This window comes from Antennarius striatus, chromosome 6, assembly GCF_040054535.1.
Source record: "Antennarius striatus isolate MH-2024 chromosome 6, ASM4005453v1, whole genome shotgun sequence".
NCBI lineage: Eukaryota > Metazoa > Chordata > Actinopteri > Lophiiformes > Antennariidae > Antennarius > Antennarius striatus.
In genome coordinates this window covers 25,768,079-25,791,774 of record NC_090781.1, presented here as the reverse complement: position 1 = coordinate 25,791,774, position 23,696 = coordinate 25,768,079, and the positions used below count along the sequence as shown (strand labels likewise).

General features: G+C 45.8%; 1 protein-coding gene across 1 annotated transcript in view; it reads right to left on the bottom strand.

The window, feature by feature from the left end:
* dpf1 (double PHD fingers 1) overlaps window positions 1-23,696 on the bottom strand; it is a 31,821-nt gene that overhangs the window by 776 nt on the left and 7,349 nt on the right. The window contains exons 2-8 of the mRNA XM_068317738.1: window positions 22,289-22,318; window positions 21,972-22,132; window positions 20,090-20,197; window positions 19,137-19,264; window positions 17,530-17,619; window positions 16,734-16,812; window positions 16,510-16,641 (exon numbers count right to left, since the gene is read on the bottom strand). Coding sequence (XP_068173839.1) covers window positions 16,510-16,641; window positions 16,734-16,812; window positions 17,530-17,619; window positions 19,137-19,264; window positions 20,090-20,197; window positions 21,972-22,132; window positions 22,289-22,318 — 728 coding nt within the window. The remainder of the gene's footprint in view (window positions 1-16,509; window positions 16,642-16,733; window positions 16,813-17,529; window positions 17,620-19,136; window positions 19,265-20,089; window positions 20,198-21,971; window positions 22,133-22,288; window positions 22,319-23,696) is intronic.

Below are 23,696 nucleotides of genomic sequence, written 5' to 3'. Positions count from 1 at the left end.
GAGGGGTTTCTACTTTAATCCCCTGAAAAATAATGAAAAAAATCATTCTGATTAGGATGAGAAACACACACACACACACACACACACACACACACACAGGTAGAGCTGTGACGTTAGTATGAACTGGACTGGACTAAAGATGGTCGGACGTCCTTCTGGGCTCCGTGCAGCTGATTTATTAATATTTAAACACAGATGGTCACGTCTTATAATTATCAGGAAGCTGAAAACATGATGAGATCCTGCCGGTGTCAGCGTTTTCAAAATGATAAGAGTTTCATTATAGGAAGAAAAAAACCCCGACCTGGACATCATCTCATCTCCAGCCGGCGCTAGCGAGGGTGTCCCCCCCCTTATTAAAAATCATTATGAATCACGTGGCTGATAATGAAAGCTGTAGCAGCGCATCAGAGGAGGACGGAGAGCGCAGTTATTAACATTAGCAGCGCCTGTAAGTACGAAGGCCAGACGTGTGAACCGGTTAAATAAACACCACACACCGTTATCACCAGAATGTCCTCATGATGCTGATGGGATCAGGTGGATTCATTACACCTGAGAGCTGCTTTTTTTTTTCAAGAGACACCTGAGAGCAAGAAATATTTGCAGGAAGAGAAGCGTCCAGAAGCTGAGCTACATGGAGCTAATAAACCGATTAAAACCAGCGATAGCAGCGCTTTAACGTCGCCGAGGGGAACGAAGGAGTCAGGATGGAGGGAGATCACTCAGGTAAAGAGGGGCAGACTGCCAGAGGAACGCCCGACGTACAGCGTTTAGTAGAAATATAGAAGAACTCCAACTGGAGAGTCAGGACAGTTATTAGATGGTAGCAGAGAAGAAGAAACGGGGAGGAGAACCCCGAGGTACGGGTTCAATCCAACGACACGCGGTAAAGAACGAGATGCGGTCTCACTGATGATGTATCCATCCACCGACACGCGGTAAAGAACGAGATGCGGTCTCGCTGATGTCGTATCCATCCGCCAGCACGTGGTAAAGAACGAGATGCTGTCTCTCTGATGTCGTATCCATCCGCCAACACGTGGTAAAGAACGAGATGCTGTCTCCCTGATGTCGTGCCCATCCGCCAACTCGTGGTAAAGAACGAGATGTGGTCTCTCTGATGTCGTATCCATCCGCCAGCATGTGGTAAAGAACGAGATGCTGTCTCTCTGATGTCGTATCCATCTACCAACACGCGGTAAAGAACGAGATGCGGTCTCTCTGATGTCGTACTCATCCGCCAACACGCGGTAAAGAACGAGATGCGGTCTCTCTGATGTCGTATCCATCCGCCAGCACGTGGTAAAGAACGAGATGCTGTCTCTCTGATGTCGTATCCATCTACCAACACGCGGTAAAGAACGAGATGCGGTCTCTCTGATGTCGTATCCATCTACCAACACGTGGTAAAGAACGAGATGCGGTCTCTCTGATGTCGTATCCATCCGCCAACACGTGGTAAAGAACGAGATGCGGTCTCTCTGATGTCGTATCCATCCGCCAACACGTGGTAAAGAACGAGATGCGGTCTCTCTGATGTCGTATCCATCCGCCAGCACGTGGTAAAGAACGAGATGCTGTCTCTCTGATGTCGTATCCATCTACCAACACGCGGTAAAGAACCAGATGCTGTCTCTCTGATGTCGTATCCATCTACCAACACGCGGTAAAGAACGAGATGCTGTCTCTCTGATGTCGTATCCATCCGCCAACACGTGGTGGTGTCCTGAAACACGACTCGTATCTCAGGTTTTTGCTTGTATGTTGAACCAAACTGAACTAAGCGCTGACTTGTATCTCAAAGAACTCGTATCTCCAGGTTCTACTTTATTTCACAAGTCGTAGTTTATTTTTACTTTTGAGCTGATTCCCTGACTGACTGGTGAACATCGGCTCGGCGTCAGGATAAATTCCTGGGTGTTTCCGACTCAGGAACGCTCACCAAACCAAAGCTTGAGGTGAAGCTGAGGCGGGGGCCTCAGGAGGGAGCGACCCCCTCCTGGACGACGGACTGGAGTCACACTGCCCGACTAAAGAGACGGATGTATAAATAAGGAGCGTAATGCACACAGTGTGTGAGTGTATGTACTGGTCTGGGACGGAGCGCGGCGGAGGGATATCGCCGTGGAGACGTACGCAAACAGGCTTCTGTTTCCTCTTTTATCTTCATCCTTTATTTGGGCTCATCATCCTCAGGACAGGCACATGTGTGGACAGCTACACACACGTTTAATGTGTGTGTGTGTTGTGCTACTGTATCGGTGCCTGTGCCCCCCCCCCCCCCCCCCAGGCCCCAGAGAGTGAATCAGCAGGTCCTCAAACATGTGAGTGCGTCGGGGCTGCCCGCCGGTCTGCCTGCGCCGGGGAAAAACCTCCATCAATGATTAAACGCCGGCGGCCGTGTTTCAGAAGCAGACGTGCAATCAGGGGGGGGGGGGTAGGTGGGGGGGAGAGGTGTGAGCTAATGAGCAAAAAAACAGCACATAAGCTAACAGAGAGGAAGAGCCGCTTCCTCCTCTTCCTCATTACGCCTGCCCCCCCCATCCCCAAACCTCCCCTTCCTTAAGCCGCCCTCCTCCTCCTCCTCCTCCTCTTCCTCCTCCTCCTCCTCCTCTTCCTCCTCCTCCTCCTCCTCTTCCTCCCCCTCCTCCTCTTTTCTTACCAGCTTATCTCCCCCTGTTACCTGACCCTCCTCTTCCTCCCCCCTCCCCCTCATCCTCCTCTTCCAATTACCAGGAGGAGTATGAGCAGAACCACACACTTCACAGCTTTCAAGTGTTGGAGAGAGATCCTCCTGGGAATTATCCAGCAAGAGATGAATCCTCAAATGCCCCCCCTCCCTCCCAGAGCAGCCAACAACTACCCCTCCCCAGCCTTCCTCCCTCCTCCTCATCCTTCCTCTCTCCCTGCCTCATTTTCTCCTCCACTATTCCGCTCCTTCGTTTCCTTGTTCTGCTTTTTTTTTTTTTTTAAGCTTCTCATCTTCGGGTCTTTTCTCACTTTTGTCAAAATAATGTTTTTTTTTTTACATTCCTCACATATTTTATTATCTTGCATTCATGGGTTTTTATTTTTACCGAAAACATGACTGTTTTCAGTTTTAAAAAAAGAATTTTTAAAAAAATCTTTTTTTTATTTATTTAATTTATTATCAATTATCTAAAAATTTATTTAATCTAACATAATTTTTCATAATGATTAATTTCTTAATTTAATATTTTATTTATCATTTTTAAAAAATGATCATATAATATATTATTAATTATTAATTAAATTTTATGAGACTTTTTTAATTAGAGGAAATTTATTTTTATTTTTTTCAATTATTTTTTTTCCACATTTAAAGGGTTTTGTTGTCGTGTTGTAAAGTTTTATTCTACAGCTAACGGCTTCAGATTGCTTCATCCTCATTACAGATTAATGAAGTCGTGAACGTAAATCTCTCCATCTTCCGTCGCTGTGTGATTTTAAATTCTTTTGTCACCGTTCCAGAGACGTTTCGCTGGAAATGTGTCACTTCCTGTGAAAACAAAATCAAATGTTCAGCTCAGACGACTCGTTTCATCTCCCGGCGCCGCGTTTTCAAAGAGTTTTAAAGGTTTATCCGACTCGGATTAGAAAATGTTCCCTCTCGATGCTTCAGGACAGCCGTCAATCTGATTAAATTACTGCTCACAAAGTTTTGGAAATAATTATTATCTCAATATTTTGACAGAATCATTTAATTGGGAGGTTTATTTGGTGGTTCTTGGACTAATATGGTGATAAATTGTTTTTGCAGGACCAAAACAGCATCCTATCCCTACATAATATCATCATCCTGTCCTTCATCGTCTTCACAGCCTGTCTACCTCCTCCTCCTCTTCCTCACTCCTCTGTCTGCTGGACTCTGGCCTACAATCAATACCACAGCACGACCCCATTGGTCGATAGTCTCATCCTCAGGCTGGCTCTGGAGAGGAAGTTTGTCTGCCTACACACACACACACACACACACACACACACACACACACACACACACACACACACACACACACACACACACACACACACACACACACAGCCCAACCTGTTGACTTTCCTCACTTTCTCTTCCATCACAATTTAAATCTTTTTGCTGCGCCTATCTCTCCATCGCTGTTCCTGGTTGTGACATCACATTATTGATGTCATATTTATTGATGTCATATTAATTGATATCATATCTATTGACTTCATATTTAATAAGAGCAGTTCTTTTTGACATTAAGGCTGAACACCTGTCAGTCCATCATCACCTTCTGTTCAACCGATTCCCCGCTCTGCACTAAAACTTTAATCTTTAATTCCTTCTCTTTTTATTTATGTGTGACGTTTTTAATCATTTAATATTTTATTACGTTGATTTAAAGTTTTAAAAAGCACTTTGAATTGCCTTGAAATGTTGGACTAAAATAAACTTGAGATACGAGTCTTATTTCAGGAAACCACCACGTGTTGGCGGATGGGTACGACATCAGTGAGACCGCATCTCGTTCTTTACCACGTGTTGGCGGATGGATACAACATCAGTGAGACCGGATCTCGTTCATGAACTCTTATCTCCTGGAACTACTTTATCAAGCCTCCACTGCGTGATGCGGCCCGTCTCCACCCATCTTGTTAACGTTGGTAATAAGTTAACTTTCTAAATGTAATTTTCCGCTGCAGATTGTTGATCCTCGATGCAGACAGGATTTCAGATGACAAACTGCTGCCATGGAAACAAACAAACAAACAAACAAGCAAACAAACGTCTGCTTTCACAGCAAACACACAAACAGCCTCAGAAAATGCTGCATGCAGCAAGAAAACAGTTCCAGGAATCTGATTGGAGCACAGGAGTCACATGACAGGATGAAGGGCTGCATTCTTCTGATTTGGTCTCAGAACAGACGTCTGATTAAAGTTCCTCAGGATGGAGGGAATAAGAACCAGTGCAGCAGGTTGAGAGGAAGGTGGGGGCAAGAAGTAATCAGGAAGGGCAGGAGAGGATTTCAAGAATGGAGGAGGAGGAGGAGGAGGAGGAGGAAGAGGAGGAGGAGGAGGAGGAGGAGGAAGAGGAGGAAGAGGAGGAGGAGGAGGAAGAGGAGGAGGAAGAGGAGGAGGAGGAGGAAGAGGAGGAGGAGGAAGAGGAGGAAGAGGAGGAAGAGGAGGAGGAGGAGGAGGAGAAGGAGGAGGAAGGGGAGGAGGAGGAAAAGGAGGAGGAGGAAGAGGAGGAAGAGGAGGAGGAAAAGGAGGAGGAAGAGGAGGAGGAGCGAACAGAGACTCCCGTTGTATCGGAGCAGCGGTGTGTGAAAACACACACTCTGCACTCCTGTCGCCTCGCTGCTTAATGAGGAGAGCCTCTCTGGAGTAAGCACACACACACACACACACACACACACACACACACACACACACACACACACACACACACACACACACACACACACACACACACACACACACACAATGAGAGAACACACAGTCAGAGATAAAAACACCCACAACCACACACGTACAGTAGACAGCAGACACACACAAATACAAAAATACACAACACACACACACACACACACACACACACACACACACACACACTCAAAGATTTACAACCAGCCCTTTGCATAATAACTTCTGCTGTCCAGTTCCAGTCCCATCCCCCACCTGTTCTCTTTAATGTGATGAATGAGATCCCTGTAACCCGCGTCCAGACACACACACACACACACACACACACACACACACACACACACACACACACACACACACACACACACACATTATGATTACAGTGACAAAAATTCCCAAGGATGAACCAAAGGCGGTGTAAAAAGCACACGCGTGTTTGCAGAGACGCCGTCAGGTGGAGATGAAGAGTCATCCTCCTCTTCCTCCCATCCTCCTCTTCCTCCCATCCTCCTCTTCCTCCTCTTCCTCCCATCCTCCTCTTCCTCCTCTTCCTCCCATCCTCCTCCTCCTCCTCCTCTTCCTCCCATCCTCCCCTTTGCTCTCTCATGTCTTCTCATTATTGCCGCTGCTCTCTGCCACTGATTCCATCTCGTCGCTTCACTTCATTGTGCTTCTCTTTTCTTTTTTTTCTTCCACTCTTTCCTTATATGGTCGTTCTCTTTCCTCATCACCTCTGCTTTCCTCTCAAAGAGGAAATTGAAACTCTCTCCTATAATCCATCTGTTGTCACGCTAATGTCTGCACCAGCGCCAACTTCTCCTCTCTGTTTTCCCTCATTTCTGCTGCTTTCCATGCTGCACCCTCCACACACACACACACACACACACGCTACTTTTACTTATGTCCAGTCAGCAGGTTGAGTCACTCCAAGTGCATTGTGGGTCTGGATGCATGCGTTTGTCAGTGCAACGTGAGCTCGTGTGCAGAGATGACATTGCAAAGTAAAAAGGACAAAGCAGTTTTGGTGCATAATAAAACGTGATGTATGGATGCTTTGTTATCGCACTGACCTGCTCAAACACACACACACACACACACACACACACACACACACACACTGCAGTCTGCAGATAGGTGCACACACACACACACCAATAAATCACACACGTGTGCAAAGACACAGTGTGACCGCCACATGAATCACGCCGCCTCTAGATTTGCAGTTGGTTCACATCTTCTCTTATTTACACAAATATAAAAAGAGGCGTCATCTGCGTAGCGATGGCGTCAGACAGCTCTGAGGCCTGGACTGGATTCTGATTGGCTGCCAAGTCAGGAACGGCTCCCGCTATTGGTCACCAGATGTAATCAAAGCCTCATGGATTAAATCCCTTTGAGAAGCTTCATTACTTCGGCTTGAATTTCGACGTCTTTATTAAAACCAAATCCATAACGATTAGATGCTAATTTTTTCAAATTAGTCAACGATTGGTAGTGAAACAGCTCAATTTGTAAAAGTTGTGCTTCAGCAGCGAATCAGATCCCGCATTTATTTTCATTTGTCTGACTGAACGTCGACAAACCCCACTTGCCCAAAGTCAGGACGAGCTTTAAGGCTGAGACGTCTTTCCACGGCTCGTCGGTCGACGCTAACGGGCCGAGCTGCAGCTAATATTTCCAAGAAATCTTTTTGTGTCGAGACTGAGACATCCTCATTGTTCGTCATTCGTTAGGTTTTTAGCGACAGTTGAATTATCCTCAGAGTTACCCCCCTCCAAAGTAAAAGCACCTAGTAATTGGAGTCTACAAAAACATTGAAAAAAGCTGCTTTCCATTTGAATCAGTGTCTGTTTAGAGATGGGAGAACTGGGGCACCGTGAGTCATGCCGCCGCTAACGTTAGCTCAGCTTGTTTCACATCCAGACGCTGGAAGACTGCGAGCTTTCATGAGGCTAACAGACATATTACCAGTTAACTCAGTGTGACGTGACTCTGAGAAAGTCAGAGGAGTTGGCTGGCTAAAGGTTAATGTCAAAGTTTTGGATTTACGTCACGTGTAAAGGTTTTCTGTGTGCATTCAGTCACAGTTGACATCGTACCGGTTAGCATCTTAGGCTAAAGTTCATTGTTGTGAACAGGTGGGTTTTACCAAAGACACTGTAACTGAGCTTGATGTCGTTTCAAAGCAGTTAACCACTACTGAATGATATTAAGTATATGGGGATTTATAGTCTAGTGTAGTATAGTATTGTCTAGTGTAGTCTTGTATATTCTAGTGTAGTATTGAATAGTCTAGTATAGTATTGTATAGTCCAGTATAAGTAGTATTATATAGTGTAGTATTGTGTAGCCTAGTATAGAATAGTACTGTCTAGTATAGTATTGTATAGTCCAGTATAATATTGTATAGTCTAGTATAGTCTTGTATTGTCTAGTATAGTGTAATTTTGTATAGTCTCGTATTGTATAGTATTGTATAGTCTAGTATAGTCTTGTCTAGTAATGTACAGTATAAAATAGTATTGTATATTATTTAGTTTAGCTCTGTCTAGTATAACCTATGATAGTCTAGTCTATAGTATACTAGACTACACAATACTATAATATACTATACTAGATTGTATAATATTGTATGGTATAGTATAATATAATAATTATAGTATCATGTAGTAGAATATAGCGTAGTGTTCCATAGTCCAATTTAATCTATTGTAGTGTAGCCTAATATAGCATTTTCTAATATAATGTAGTCTAGTCTAGTATAATATAGTATAGCCTTGTATAGTTTAGTATAGTGTAGTAGTATAGTCTATTATAGTCTAGTATTGTATAGTATACCCTATTATAATCTAGTCTATTATAGTACAACCTATTATAGTATATTCTAGTATAGTGTAGTCTAGTCTAGTACCATATAGTATAATCTAGTATAGTTTAGTCTGTTATAGTCTAGTCTAGTAAAGTCCTTGTGTAGGTTGGTCTGGTGTAGTCTAGTCTAGAGTCTTACATTCTCTTATAGTCTCTTACAGTCTAGTCTATCCTGGTCTTCTTCACTAGTGAGAGGTTTTTGGGGGTGGGGATACCGGGGGCAGGGGGGTAGTGGTAGTGAATTTGATTTTAGGGGAGGGGGTATCTGTGGCAGGGGAGTTGTGGTAGTGTATTTGGGCTTAAGGGTGGGAGTACCAGAGGCAGGGGGGTTGCGGTGGTGAGTTTGGGGTGGGGGTACCAGAGGCAGGGGGGTTGCGGTGGTGAGTTTGGGGTGGGGGTACCAGAGGCAGGGGGGTTGCGGTGGTGAGTTTGGGGTGGGGGTACCAGAGGCAGGGGGGTTGCGGTGGTGAGTTTGGGGTGGGGGTACCAGAGGCAGGGGGGTTGCGGTGGTGAGTTTGGGGTGGGGGTACCAGAGGCAGGGGGGTTGCGGTGGGGTGGATGATCATCCAAACACGGCCAACACAACTGAGGAACCACAAACGAGCCGCCGGCAGCCACAGAACCGCCTGTTAAGACAGAATCGCAAATGAAGCCGACTTCTTCAGCGCTCCCCCCGTCTGGGGGAATGTATACGATGAATCGAGAAGAGGGGGGGGTTCTTTTTGCACAACTCTGGCTTCTCGCTCTGCCTCGTCTTTGTCTGTTCTCCCTCTCCTCTCCTCCTTTATGTTCCTCCTAACGAACTCCTCTGCGCCACCTCTGCCTCTCGTAACTTCTATTCTTCATCTCTCTTCCTCACCCCCCCATACTCTCGCTCCCTTCCCCTCTCTCTCTCTTTTCAATGTACATAACAGTGTACTCTTTAGGAGGGAGCCCTGGTGGTCTCTATGGTAACCAAATTGCTAGGCAACAGCCGATTCTCCCTTCCTTGCCTTTCCTGTGCAGGGCAGCAGCGGCAACGACCGACCAATGGAACACCGGCGTGAAAAGTTCAGACCACGCCCAGAGGTTATCACTTCCACGCTAACACAAACCCTTAACCGTAACCCTAACCCGACATCGAGAAATACTGTATAAACGAGCCAGAATTTGCCAATCACTCCGTTGGAGAGGCGTTAAGTTACAACAACCTAATGAATACAACAATCTAATAAAAGACGGAGTCTGAAGGAGGGGTAAATAAAACGGGAAACGTTCTCATTAGTGGAACATCACACCTCTATAAACACCCTGCTGGAGATGTTTTAAAGACGTCTCATTAAACGCCCGCATGCCGCGTTTCAAACCGTCGCAAATCTGTTCCATCTGAAGAAGAAAGGGCGGCTTGAGTTTTTGCAGGTTTTGTGAAAGTAGATCCAGACGTCTCATCAGACGACCAGCGGAGGGAGACGAGGGCGGGCCGCGGCGCACGTGGACGGATGTAGGGCGTCGACGTGGGTTTGTGTCGATACAGATTCGACCTTCAGTTCGGTGGGAGTGGGGGTGGCGTGTGGACGACAGGTGGGGGACAGATTGAGACGCGTGGCAGAAGAGTGGAGGGGGGACAGAACTCAACAAGCATCAATGGTCAGGAGGAACAGACGGATGCTGACCTACAAAGGGTTCAATTATTTGTGTGTGTGTGTGTGTGTGTGTGTGTGTGTGTGTGTGTGTGTGTGTGTGTGTGTGTGTGTGTGTGTGTGTGTGTGTGTGTGTGTGTGTGTGTGTGTGTGTGTGTGTGTGTGTGTGTGTGTTGACGCTGCTCCAAACCATTGGACTGTCTGTCCATCCAGATAAAGTGTCCTCCGAATCTCAGCTCCAATTTGGTGGGTGGGATTTTTTTTTGGGGGGGGGGTTGATGACAACCATCACCCCCTCCTCTCTCTCTTTCTTTTCTTTCTCTCATTCACTCCCAGCTGCCGTCGTTTCATCTCATTCCTGCTATTTTACGATTCTCCTCCAACTCGCCCCCACTTTTTCCTCGTTTGCCTCCAAAACCAACCGAAACCAATCTTCAGGTGCGCTCCCCGTGAGCAAACATCACCCGTATTCTTCTACTTCCTCCCCCATCCTCCGCCCCTGTACCACCATTATATCAACCTCCTCCACTCCCCACCCATAATCCATCGCTTCCCCCCATCCCTGCACCCTCCTGTAGGAAGGAGAAGAAGAAGAAGTGTAAAAACACGTAGTGTGTGCTGCAGTCATGAATTTTAATGCTGCTGCTGGTTTTTGAGTAAATAGTATATCAGCTGGGATCCAGACCAGCGAGCTGATGAACACGGGGAAACCAAAGACGCCAAACAAAAGAAATATATGAAGCTGGATGATGGATGAAGCAAAACAATAGAGAAGAGGAAGGCAAACGAGGCAGAGGAGAGGAAAGATGGACGGAGAGGAGGAGAATCTCATCTCCTGCTGGAATAATATCTCATCTATCAGGCGGACGGGAAACACGAACAGCCGCAGTTCCATAGTTTTGGTGATAAGTTCCATCTTTAACTTGAGTGGAGGATGCAGAATACATCCCATAATGTCTAGACGGCTTTTTCTATAGCATCAATTATGCATGCAGGCTTTGGCAGCAGCCGTATTAATAGTATTACCTATGTGCTACTATGGCGAAGGGCGGAGGCTCTGCAAATTGGGGAGAGCTGTAATGGTGCACACACACTCATGATCACACGCGTGCAAATGCATGTGCACACACACATACACGCATACACACATGCACACACACACACGCACACACACACACACACATACACACACAAACCCAAAAGCCTAAGCTTCTTTTTTCATTTCGGCAGAGAAGATTGCATTTTACTGAGTCTGTGTGTGTGTGTGTGTGTGTGTGTGTGTGTGTGTGTGTGTGTGTGTGTGTGTGTGTGTGTGTGTGTGTGTGTGTGTGTGTGTTTGTGTTTGGGAGGGAGTGATGGGGGATATTAAACGATTCAAATGCTGTATCTCTTGCTCTCCTTTCCTAGCATGGCTACACTCGCTCTCTCTCTCACAATCACACACACACACACACACACACACACACACACACACACACACACACACACACACACACACACACACACACACACACACACACTAGGCCAGTCAGTTCTGTCAGAAAGGCCAATTTAAAAACACATGCTGCCAATTAACTGAGGGGCAGCATAGTTTCAGTGTGGACGTTGTTGTAGTGCAAAAAGTGTGTGTGTGTGTGTGTGTGTGTGTGTGTGTGTGTGTGTGTGTGTGTGTGTGCGTGTGTGTGTGTTTATTTGTCTGACGTCTCTGGGCAAACAGCTCAGACCAGGAGACACACAAAGCAGAAACAGAGCATTCCATTCTTAAACGTCCCAAATCTCCTTCTATTGTTGTTTCTGAGCGCTAACAGCGTTAGCAACGCTACCGTCAATTAGCCACCGAAGCACAAAACACACACAGTAAACACACAACAAAACACACACACAGTAAACACACAACAAAACACACACACAGTAAACACACAACAAAACACACACACAGTAAACGCACAACAAAACACACACACACACCGACCAAAGAGTGTCTCTGGAGGAGACCATCTACACACATGAAGAAATAAAATGCAGCTGGTCTGAAGATCACCAGAGGTACTACAATACCCATGATGCATTTAGCATCATGGTTGTAGTAACTGCAAAGGTGTGGGATGTTGTATCCATCCGCCAACACGTGGTAAAGAACGAGATCCAGTCTAACTGATGTTGTATCCATCCGCCAACGGGTGGGAAAGAACAAGACCCGGTCTAACTGACGTTGTATCCATCCACCAACATGCGGTAAAGAACGAGATCCAGTCTCACTGATGTTGTATCCATCCACCAACACGTGGTAAAGAATGAGATCCGGTCTCACTGATGTTGTATCCATCCACCAACACGTGGTAAAGAACGAGATGCGGTCTCACTGATGTTGTATCCATCCACCAACACGTGGTAAAGAACGAGATCCAGTCTCACTGATGTTGTATCCATCTGCCAACACGTGGTAAAGAACGAGATCCAGTCTAACTGATGTTGTATCCATCCACCAACACGTGGTAAAGAATGAGATCCGGTCTCACTGATGTTGTATCCATCCACCAACACGTGGTAAAGAACGAGATGCGGTCTCACTGATGTTGTATCCATCCACCAACACGTGGTAAAGAACGAGATGCGGTCTCACTGATGTTGTATCCATCCACCAACACGTGGTAAAGAACGAGATGCGGTCTCACTGATGTTGTATCCATCCACCAACACGTGGTAAAGAACGAGATGCGGTCTCACTGATGTTGTATCCATCCACCCGTATCTGGAGGTACTACTTTATGCTGTTATTTTTGCGGTTTGGTTTTGTGGACAGGCGCTCTGTGAACAGCCCTGCTCTAGCGTTTGAAGCCTGTAGAAACTGGAGGCCCCTTTACGGCTTCAGGACGTCTGCCAGAACGCATTAGCGTCTCTCCTCACTGAGTGCGGTTCATCTTATTAAATATCAGCCAAAGGTCCCGGCGGGGTGATGCGGTGTGCTGAAATCCACACTGATATCTAGTGCGAGTGGACGATTCATGACTCGTCGGTTATACCAGCGATGGTGGTCACATTCCACGGTAACGCTGAGTCATGTTTGACGAACGAGCGCCCAGACGGAACGGAGGCATCTTTAGCGGAGGCAGATAAATTAAAAACGAGAACTACGTTGCAGATTACGCTCTGATGGCTCGATAGCGTGTCAGAAGCTAGTGGGGGATCTGACACCAGTACGTGTCACGGGGGTTGCTGCTGTCGCCCTCTGGTCACCACCTCAAGTGAATCAGGGGTTTTAAGGGGCCCGATTCCACGCAGAGGGGCCACATTACTGTCCAACACCCCCTGTAAGGTCTTGATTCTGTTCTTATTGCTTTGAATGAAGACGAGAAATTGAATATATTTTGCATATTGCTGAAGCCTGATGTGTGTGCCAAAAACAGATTTCATTTTCATAGTTATTAATGAATGTATTTTAATGTTCGGTTCATATGAATCTGTTTGAAGAATTACATTTTATTTTTTAATATAGTCCAGAAAAAACGTCTCCGTCTCGTCTTCAGCTGCTTCTTCCTCATTGTGGGTCACGGGGGTTGCTACGGGATAATAATATATTATATGTTGTATTCTGATTTATTGTACATTAACATGATGTTATATGTTGGTTTATTAGTGATTTATGATTCTAGTATTTGTGTCAGACAGACGTAAAGTGGAGCAAAATAACATAAACTTGTTTTTTTTCGTGTATTTCTTTTAAACCGACGTATAATCGACATAACTCCAAACAGCATTAGCCGAGGTTTACCTGTACTAGCAACAAATCTGTGTCTGTGATTGTGTTTCTATGAAATGTGCAAAACTCTTTTTTTAAAAACGATTTAACCTGACCTGAACTTCTGAAACTTCTATTTACTTTTTCTATTTCTTTAATTGTTCGTTTTCTTTTTCTATTTCTCTATTTTTCTTTTCCTCTAGGTTTGGTGAAGGACTTTTAACCCGCTGTGAACTTAACACTTCCATTGCATTAAAACAAATGGACAGAATTCATTTGGGGCCGCTGGCATTTTCCATTCCAATCAAACTAATAGTTTCTGAGATGTTTTTATTATTTTCCAATCTTTACCAGTCACTTCATGTCTAGGAGTGTTGGGTTTACATCCCAGCTGTCCCGACATACAAATGGACCATCATTCAGCCGCTGCTCTAAATAAAATAAATAAACGTAGAGCGCTGGAAACATTTCCTGCATGTATGATTGGTGTTTATTCACGAGGAGGTTCTTGGAGTTGATGAGTGTTGATTGAGGAGCTGATGTGTGTTTGCAGGAGCAGCAGGTGAAACGTTCTATAACTCATTAATAGAACACTAACATTGTTTTGTTCTTTTCTTATTTAAGTATCAGCACATAACGCCTATTAGTATGTTATGATGATCAATATCTGAACATTGATCACCGTATTGGCGTCTGCTTGTGTATTCTATCCGACTACCTTAGCTGTAGCTCAAACGGTCCGACAGTGTTTCGAGCCCAAGGCCACCGTAGCCCAGACAACGTAAGGTTAAATGCTATGATTGTGAAACAGTAAAATCACCCCAGGCTAAGTTAGCCTGGGGTAATATTAGCCAGTTAGCCCGGGGTAATATTAGCCAGTTAGCCTGGGGTAACGGTAAAATAATGAGGCAGCGAGTGTGACCTTCAACAGACATGTTCCGCACTACTTTGTGCTCCAACTAACCCTGATTGGTCACCGTTCACAGGGCGGAGTCACAGTTCAGACAGTTTCCTGTCTATATGATGCAAATAAAGGAAGTCCTCAAGATATGAACATCCGACTTACGAACATTCCTAGCTACGAACAACCGCGTGTCGCCATGTCCGACTCCTGTAGTTCCCCTTCCTGCCACAACCCCACTGAGCAGCGTAACTCAGACACCCCATAGGTTCAGGTTTCACATGTCATGTTAACATGACTCAGCAGATCTCAGACTCAGTGAACACTTTGCTCTGATGTCATTTCCTGTGGTCTTTTGGTCTTTCCTGTTGGCGTCATCTGCAGCGTTTCTGCCTTCTTCTCATCTCTGTGAACTTCTGAGCGGGAAACAAACCCACAATGCATTTCTGTTCATGGAGTCGTTCACCATGCTACATGCTACTCTTTCTCCAGCTACATGCTACATGCAGCTATCATCACCTGTAGAGACTCGGGGCAGACACAGGATTACTCCGGGTTTAGTCATCGCCCACCTTCCCTCCACTTCCTCCAACTCTTCTGCGCGTCCAGTCGCCCCTGATTGATGTTGGGGGTGACTTTACCCGATTGGTTCAGGTCGGTGACGGCGTCTCACCATTCCACCGCCGCCCTTTGAAGACTTAGTGGTGCCGATTACGTTTCTATTACATCAGGGTGACGACGAAACAGCCCCAGAACTCAGTTTTATTTTACGTACATTTGTTGAAGTTTTTAAGACGGAAATAAATCGATTAAAAAAAAATTTCTTCCAATTCTTCATTTTGATTTCTTAATTAATTTTACTTTACATGAATAATAACTATAAATAAAACTATATATAAATACTGTATAGTGTTTCTCAACATGAACGATGTCTGCTTGTACCCGTCTGTAGGTCGTCTGTAGGTCATCTGTAGGTCGTCTGTAGGTCATCTGTAGGTCATCTGTAGGTCGTCTGTGGGAAAGACACACCAGCTGTCCTTGTATGCTAAAGCGCTCTGCTAGCATAGTGCTACATTTACCCACTGCAGCAAACACAAAGGGTCAAGAACCTCCCCAGTAGGTTTAGCAGCACATCCACCCCCCTGCAGCCCTGTGGCATTCCAGGAGGGGGCAGCACTCATACAGGAAATGTCTGTGTAGGTTCTCAGTCATCAGGTCTGGTTCTCCAGGAGCTGGTGAGTCGATCCGCTGGACGTTCTGGAAGACGTTTCGTCTCTCATCCAGGAGACGTCTTCAGTTCAGAGGGGGGCTGGTCATGTCCCAGATTATAAACCCTGTGGGGTGGGGTCAGTTTATTACCCCTGTGGGGTGGGGTCAGTTTATTACCCCTGTGGGGTGTGGTCAGTGCTTTTCACATTCCAACGACCGTCGTTAAACCCGTCTGGCTCTTCAACGATTGTTGGTGGGGGTGTCAAAGGGGGTCGTTGAGATGTGAGTTACACCTTTGTATGCTAATGAGGGTCATTAGCATGAGACCGTCACCTGGGTCAATCTGAGACCATCTTTTTGACATACAGGAAATGCCCTTGTCCTGGTTTCTGTTGATGGATTACTTCCTGTTTCATCTCACGCTGGCGTCCATGTGTCCCGTCCTACTCGGGAGCGATATAAATAAAATGATCATGGATCATTAGATTGATCACAAATCAATTGAACCTGTGTATTCTGAACTGGGTGATAGTTGCCAGAAGTATGCGGACGGTTGCCAGAAATATGCAGACAGTTGCCGTACGTATGCGGATCGTTGCTTTAAGTATGGGATGGTTGCCGCAAGTATGCAGACTGTTGCCATAAGTATGCGGACGGTTGCCATTAGTATGCAGACTGTTGCCATAAGTATGCGGACGATTGCCATAAGTATGCGGACGGTTGCCATAAGTATGTGGACAGTTCTGAAAGACACTCACGCTTGTGGTTGTTCTTGCGCTGGAAGGGAAGTGTGTGTCGCTCGGAGTCTTCCTCCCCCTCCTCATCAGCCAGGTGTGTGTGAGTGTAATGGTAACTCAGTCCTGGGCGATTTTTATAGCGCTTTCCACAGACTGTAACACAAAAAGTAATTCTCTGTCAGCGTGAGTTCAAACTGGAGGATTGTGGGTAAACAGGAGTGAAGACGTAGCGCGGCGATGCTCACTGTCACAGACGTAAGGCTTGTCTCTGTCCTCGATGGCAGGAGGCTCTTGTCTCTTCCTCATGCCCCCGACACCACAGGCCTGCACACACACACACACACACACACACACACACACACACACACACACACACACACACACACACACACACACACACACACACACACACACACGTTTGCATTCTAATCATCTGCACCTAGAGTAAAGCTCCACTTCCAGCAGGAGGGGGCTGATGACACCAAGCAGGGGAGCAACAACTCCAATTAACAACCCTGGTGTCTGCGTGTGATTGTGTGTGATTGCGTGTGTGTGATTGCGTGTGTGTGTGTGTGTGTGTGTGTGTGTGTGTGTGTGTGTGTGTGTGTGCGTGTGATTGCGTGTGTGTGTGTGTGTGTGTGTGTGTGTGTGTGAGTGATGACTTTCTGAGTGTATTGTTAACACTTGATTATCCTTCCACTGAAATTCCAAAATAAGTGGAGGAATAAAATCTGTAGGATCTAATCAAAGTTGTGAAGGGGGGGTCGTCCCAGCGTGATTTAAATATCTGGATCCATTAGCATTTAGCTGCAGTCAGAGGTGTTGGTTTGCCAGATGACATTTAACTGGTGAAAACAGACAGAACACAAGGATCCCGACATCAGAGCCACTAACTCAGACGTGATGAAGCGTTCTTTAACGTACAGAAGCTCCTTCTGGGACATTCAACAGAAATCAGCTCCAGGTTTATCTGTGGGTTAGTCCTGGACTAACTGATGCCGGTCTGTGGGTTAGTCCTGGACTAAGTGATGTTGGTCTCACCCGTGCTTTGGTCCGGTTCTTGCGCTTTGGGACGTCTTCCTCCATCTCATCCACCTCCAGTTCGTGAGGGAAATCTCCGACCAGCAGCTTCTGTTGGTGAGACGTTGAGGTTTGAGAGGCGTTCCCACGACAACGGGGGAACTACTTTAAATTCCAAGCGTCCCTCACGCCTTCATCTGTTAGCATGTAGCATCAGCATTTATTAGCTCTCTGCTGTAGGATCGCTTTGAGCGGTAAAATAAGAAGTGACGCCTCGGCCGCCGCGTCAGACATCAGGCACATCACAGACGCCTAAATCCCCCCCGTGTGATGGGACACGGCTGGGAACAAACAAACAAACAAACAAACAAACGACACCGGCTGCAGGGGGAAAGCTGAGATGAAGCGTTCAGGAAGTTACACATACATACATACATATATATATATACTAAATATTTTAAAATTCAAGTTTGTCTCAATATTAATGAAAATCCTGCTCTATTTATATTATTTCAAGATAAGCACTAGTTCCTGTATTTTATTATAATAGATCTTTTCTCCCCATGAATCACAGTTCATCATAAAAAATAACAAATTGTAAATTGGTGAAAGTGATGCAGTGGGAGATGCAGATATTAAACAGTTTATTTCAGCACAAACTGATTAAAACGAATGAGAAAAAGAGTTGAATGGAATAAACTGACGGAACAGTGTGTTCTCCTGACTTTGGAGTTTCTTTTCATTCTTTATCATTGTTTACATAACTTATATATTATTAATTATACACAGGTAAAGTCTGCAGGTCTATTGGTTGATAAAAATGTAGTGTTTTATTCATAATTTAGGAGGTTTGTTATCACCTTCATTTTGCCGCAGAAATCTAACCTGATTATGTATTTTGTTTGTTTAATCCTACATGTCCCATGATGCAACTTGATAAGCTCAGCTGTCATCTGTTTTCACAGGTTAACCCTTTAGAGACAAGTCTAACACATTTGTTGATTTTGAGAATTCTATATCAGAAGTTTGTATTCATCAGATTTATCAGTAAAAAATCATCAATCAGACATATGTAAAAAAAAAAATCTGGATTTAGCAAAAATTATAAAAGCTAAAACTCATTTTGCAAATTTTTAGTACCAATTTTTTTTGGACAAATTTAAGAAGACTTTTCTGGCAATGATTTAAAATTTCAGGCAACTTTCAGATTTATAAAAGATGGCAAAAAATGTCTAAAAAGTTATTTCTAAGTTTGTGAGTGGAATCCCAGTAAAACACGACTGAGTGGTGCAATCGCACCATCACACACTCAGTGAGAACACACACTCAGTGAGAACACACACTCAGTGAGAACACACACTCAGTGAGAACACACACTCAGTGAGAACACACACTCAGTGAGAACACACACTCAGTGAGAACACACACTCAGTGAGAACACACACTCAGCGCCAGGAGGGAGTTTCCAGCTAGCGCTGCAGGAGTGTGTACCGCTGCCAAAACACACACACGAGACAGACAAAGACACACAGACAAAGAGGCACAAACACACACGGTGCTACAGACGGAAGAGGAGACCGACCGCTCGGCATGCTGGGAAATAGAGGAGAAGAAAGGAGGAGTCCCACCTGACACTCGCTCATTGGCTCCTCTTCTTTGGTTTCTACCTTCTTGTCCAGGGTTTCCCCAGCGAGCAGAGACTCCAACACGGGACCGTCGGGAATGCCCCCCTCCTTCTTGAGAGAAGCTTCATAGTCTGGAGGGCGAGGGGGGAGGAAGGTTCAGGATGTGTTAGCTTAGCTTTAACGATGTCATCAGAATTAGCATAAAAACACAAAGATCAGTGATGAAGCAAAGAAAAGAGGAAACAGAGCAGAACCTCGAGATACGAGTCGTCACTCCGTCCTGCTTTGTGTTTGACATACGAGCCACAGCAGTGAGACCGTATCTCGTTCTTTACCAGGTGTTGGCGGATGGATACAACATCAGTGAGACCGTATCTCATTCTTTACCACGTGTTGGCAGATGGATACAACATCAGTGAGACGTATCTCGTTCTTTACCGCGCGTTGGTGGATGGTTACGACATCAGTGGGACCGTATCTTGTTCTTTACCACGTATTGGTGGGTGGATACGACATCGGTGAGACTGGATCTCGTTCTTTACCACATGTTGGTGGATGGATACAACATCAGTGAGACTGTATCTCGTTCTTTACCACGTGTTGGTGGATGGATACAACATCAGTGAGACTGCATCTTGTTCTTTACCGCGTGTTGGCGGATGGGTAAGACATCAGTACATCAGTGAGACTGCATCTCGTTCTTTACCGTGGTTGTTTTTTAATAATTTAGGGGGTTTGGGGATTTTTTTCAAGGTTGGAACAGATTAAAATGATTAAATTATTTTTAATGGTTAAAAGTTTAACTTTCGAGCTCGGACTCAACTTGTATCTCGAGGTTCTACTTTACGTGGCTAAACGGCTGCAGTCCGATTCTGCGTGTTATTTGGCTTCACGACAGTAACCGTTAGCCTCACACACCCTGTGGACGCAGAAACGTTATTGTGATCCATAGTTACCGATCTTGAACTCGATGGGTACGAGCCGCGGGTCCTCCAGGATGTTTAGCCGCCTCTTCTTACGCCAGCAGCGAGCGGGATACGTGTACAGCTGACCTGGAGCGTGACCTGGAACACAGCGGAGTGCATGTTTAGATTCAAGTCAGACATGTTTAAAGATATGTTTAAAGATATAAGATAGTTAAATACATGTGATTATTGATTATTGATGATTTGGTCTGCTATGGCTACAAAATGAGCAGTAGTGGTTTAAATCTGTATGTTTGTTGTCGTTGTTTATTTTTATGACTTGATATCGGCGTCTTCATCAGGATACGTTTTATAGCCTTGTCACTTATGACACATCCATTAAAGAAATAAGAATTAAAATACATTTTTAACGTAGTCAACTTTGTTTACTTCAGTATTAACCACATTACAGAGCAGGTAAACCTCAGTTTACGTCGTTAAATAGTTCCAGGAGACGTTAGTTGAATGAAGTGTAGATAACCATGACCAGTTCTGTACTGAACTTTATTAATGAATGTATTTTAATGGTATTGAGTTAATATGAATCTATTTGAAGCTGACAAACAAATTTTATTTTTTAATATAGTCCAGAAAAAAACGTCTCGTCTTCAGCTGCTTCTTCCTCATCGTGGGTCACGGGGGTTGCTACAGGCTAGTAATATGATATTATGTTTTATTCTGATTTATTGTACAGTAACATGATATTATGTGTTTTTATTGGTTTACTGGTGATTTGATGATTCAGTATTTTTGAAAACTGACGTATAATTGAGAACGACGTAACTCCAAACGACGTAAACTGAGGTTCACCTCTATATAAAAACCAACAAAAAAAAGTCTAATTTCCCGACAGACAGACAGACACACACACACACACACACACACACACACACACACACACACACACACACACACACACACACTGGAATAGATGCCGGCGGCGTCTCATTGCCTCCAGGGCGTCTGATTCTCTGGCAAAATAAAGTGAAGTGACAGAGAAAGACGCAGCAGAGAGGAAACACCCTCTGGGGAAAGAAAAAGAAAAGTTTGAAGGTTTGGAATTCAAGGGGCTGGGGGGACGAGGGAAGGAAGGAAGGGACGGCAGGAAGGAAGGAAGGAAGGAAGGAAGGAAGGAAGGAAGGAAGGAAGGAAGGAAGGAAGGAAGGAAGGAAGGAAGGAAGGACGGAAGGAAGGAAGGAAGGAAGGAAGGAAGGAAGGAAGGAAGGAAGGAAGGAAGGAAGGAAGGAAGGAAGGAAGGAAGGAAGGAAGGACGGAAGGAAGGAAGGAAGGAAGGACGGAAGGACGGAAGGACGGAAGGAAGGAAGGACGGAAGGAAGGAAGGAAGGAAGGAAGGAAGGACGGAAGGAAGGAAGGAAGGAAGGAAGGAAGGACGGAAGGAAGGAAGGAAGGAAGGAAGGAAGGAAGGAAGGAAGGAAGGAAGGACGGAAGGAAGGAAGGGACAGCAGGAAGGAAGGAAGGAAGGAAGGAAGGACGGAAGGAAGGAAGGAAGGAAGGAAGGACGGAAGGACGGAAGGAAGGAAGGAAGGAAGGAAGGAAGGAAGGAAGGGAGGACGGAAGGACGGAAGGAAGGAAGGAAGGAAGGAAGGAAGGAAGGAAGGACGGAAGGAAGGAAGGAAGGAAGGAAGGAAGGAAGGAAGGAAGGAAGGATGGAAGGAAGGAAGGGACAGCAGGAAGGAAGGAAGGAAGGAAGGAAGGAAGGAAGGACGGAAGGAAGGAAGGAAGGGAGGACGGAAGGACGGAAGGAAGGAAGGAAGGAAGGAAGGAAGGTGGGTGTGGGAGCCTCAGTAGGGGGTGGGCACAACTCTGATGCTGACACCCATCACACCTGCCCCCCCCCCCGGCGCGGACCCACCTGGGCCGCGGTGGTTCTTCTCCATCCAGATGTAGCAGTTGCTCTGGGCCACGCCCGTCTGGGAGTCCAGGAAGGGGAGGCGCATGGAGCGCTCGGCGCACAGACGGGCATTGTAGCTGCGACAGTGTTCAATGGCCTCCTTATAGAACTCCTCACCCAGGCTGGGGGGGGGGCAGGAGGTCAGAAAGGTGAAGGAGAACATGGACGGGTTTGTCTGTAATAACAGGTGTGTGTGTGTGTGTGTGTGTGTGTGTGTGTGTGTGTGTGTGACATACAAACAAGGACACATGGTCTCATCCAGAGACGCTGCCCCTCACCTGTTCTTGATGACTGCAGCTCCAGACTGCCTGTGGAAGAGAAGACCATCAGTTTTTGTCCCCTCCCCTTCCTCGTGTTTCCCTCTCACCCCGCCGCACTGTTTCTCCTTCACTTCTCCATCTGGCGCCGCCGTCTCTTCGTCTCACCCCCGTTAATCGTTAATCACTCCACTCGGGTGTCTTTGTGCACACATCAAGGTCAGGTCCACACAGACGGAGGAGGATCCACACACACTCCAGCGACACCCCCACAGACCAGGTAAAACACCCCCGGACACGCCCGCGCGACTCGCTGGATCTGTTCCCGATTCATTGGTTCATGGCAGCTTTTAAAAAGTTGGAAAATGGATGAAGTGGAACAGGTGTCTGCGTTACCCACAATGCAACAGCCTGAGTGTGCTGATATGGAGCTTCCCACCTGATGGACGCCACCGATAATGAATCCACTGTGACAACAGAGCTGACCTCGTGATTGGACGACGTTTTCCTGGTAAAACGACAGTAAGAGAATCTCAACTCTACACGTCTGCAAACGACTGAACAGCTGCGCCCAGTGTAAATCTGTTCAATCTCAGATTAGGAGAAATAATCTCAATAATAGACAAAAAGAACGACAAGTTGTGTCGTTCTTGATTACACGTCGATTTTCCGAGAAAAATACACGGAAAAATGAAAATTACAAATACTGGAATCATTAAATCACTAGTAAACCGATAAAAACACATAATGTCGTGTAACTGTACAATAAATCAGAATAAAAATATATAATTTCATAGTATCTGCTCGTAGCAACCCCCGTGACCCACAACGAGGAAGAAACAAGAAACAGCAGATCCTGTTTCATCCATGTCGCTCCTTCCTCCAGAACTGATTGACTTCAGGCTAACGTCGGATAAAAGCCACGCCTCCAAGCGGGGCTGGAACCTGCAGAGAACGGGTCGACCAGCTGGTCAGGGCAGGAGGACTCATGGACACCAGGGTGAGCAGCAACACCTGGTCAGGAAACACCTCTCCTGAACGCCTGAACGCCGCGTCTTCAAACATCAACCAGACGGAGAATTAAAGACTTGAACCTCAGGAGAGGAGAGACGGTTCAAACGTGAAGCAGCTCGCTCCACGGCTACCCATCATCCTCCAGTGCTCATTACCTCCATCTCCTTCTGGAGGTATGGGGATAATACCCCCCCACACCCACCACCCACGAACACACACACACACACACACACACACACACACACACACACACACACACACACACAATAGTAAGTTGACAGCTGTAGAAAATGGCTTCTTTCGATTTGTGTTCTCCCAATCTCATTATGTTGTGACAGGAGAGCCGCACGGCTGTTGGCCTGTTTGGAGAGAGCCGAGCCACTCAAGGTGCATGCTGGGAGACGGAGTGGGGGGG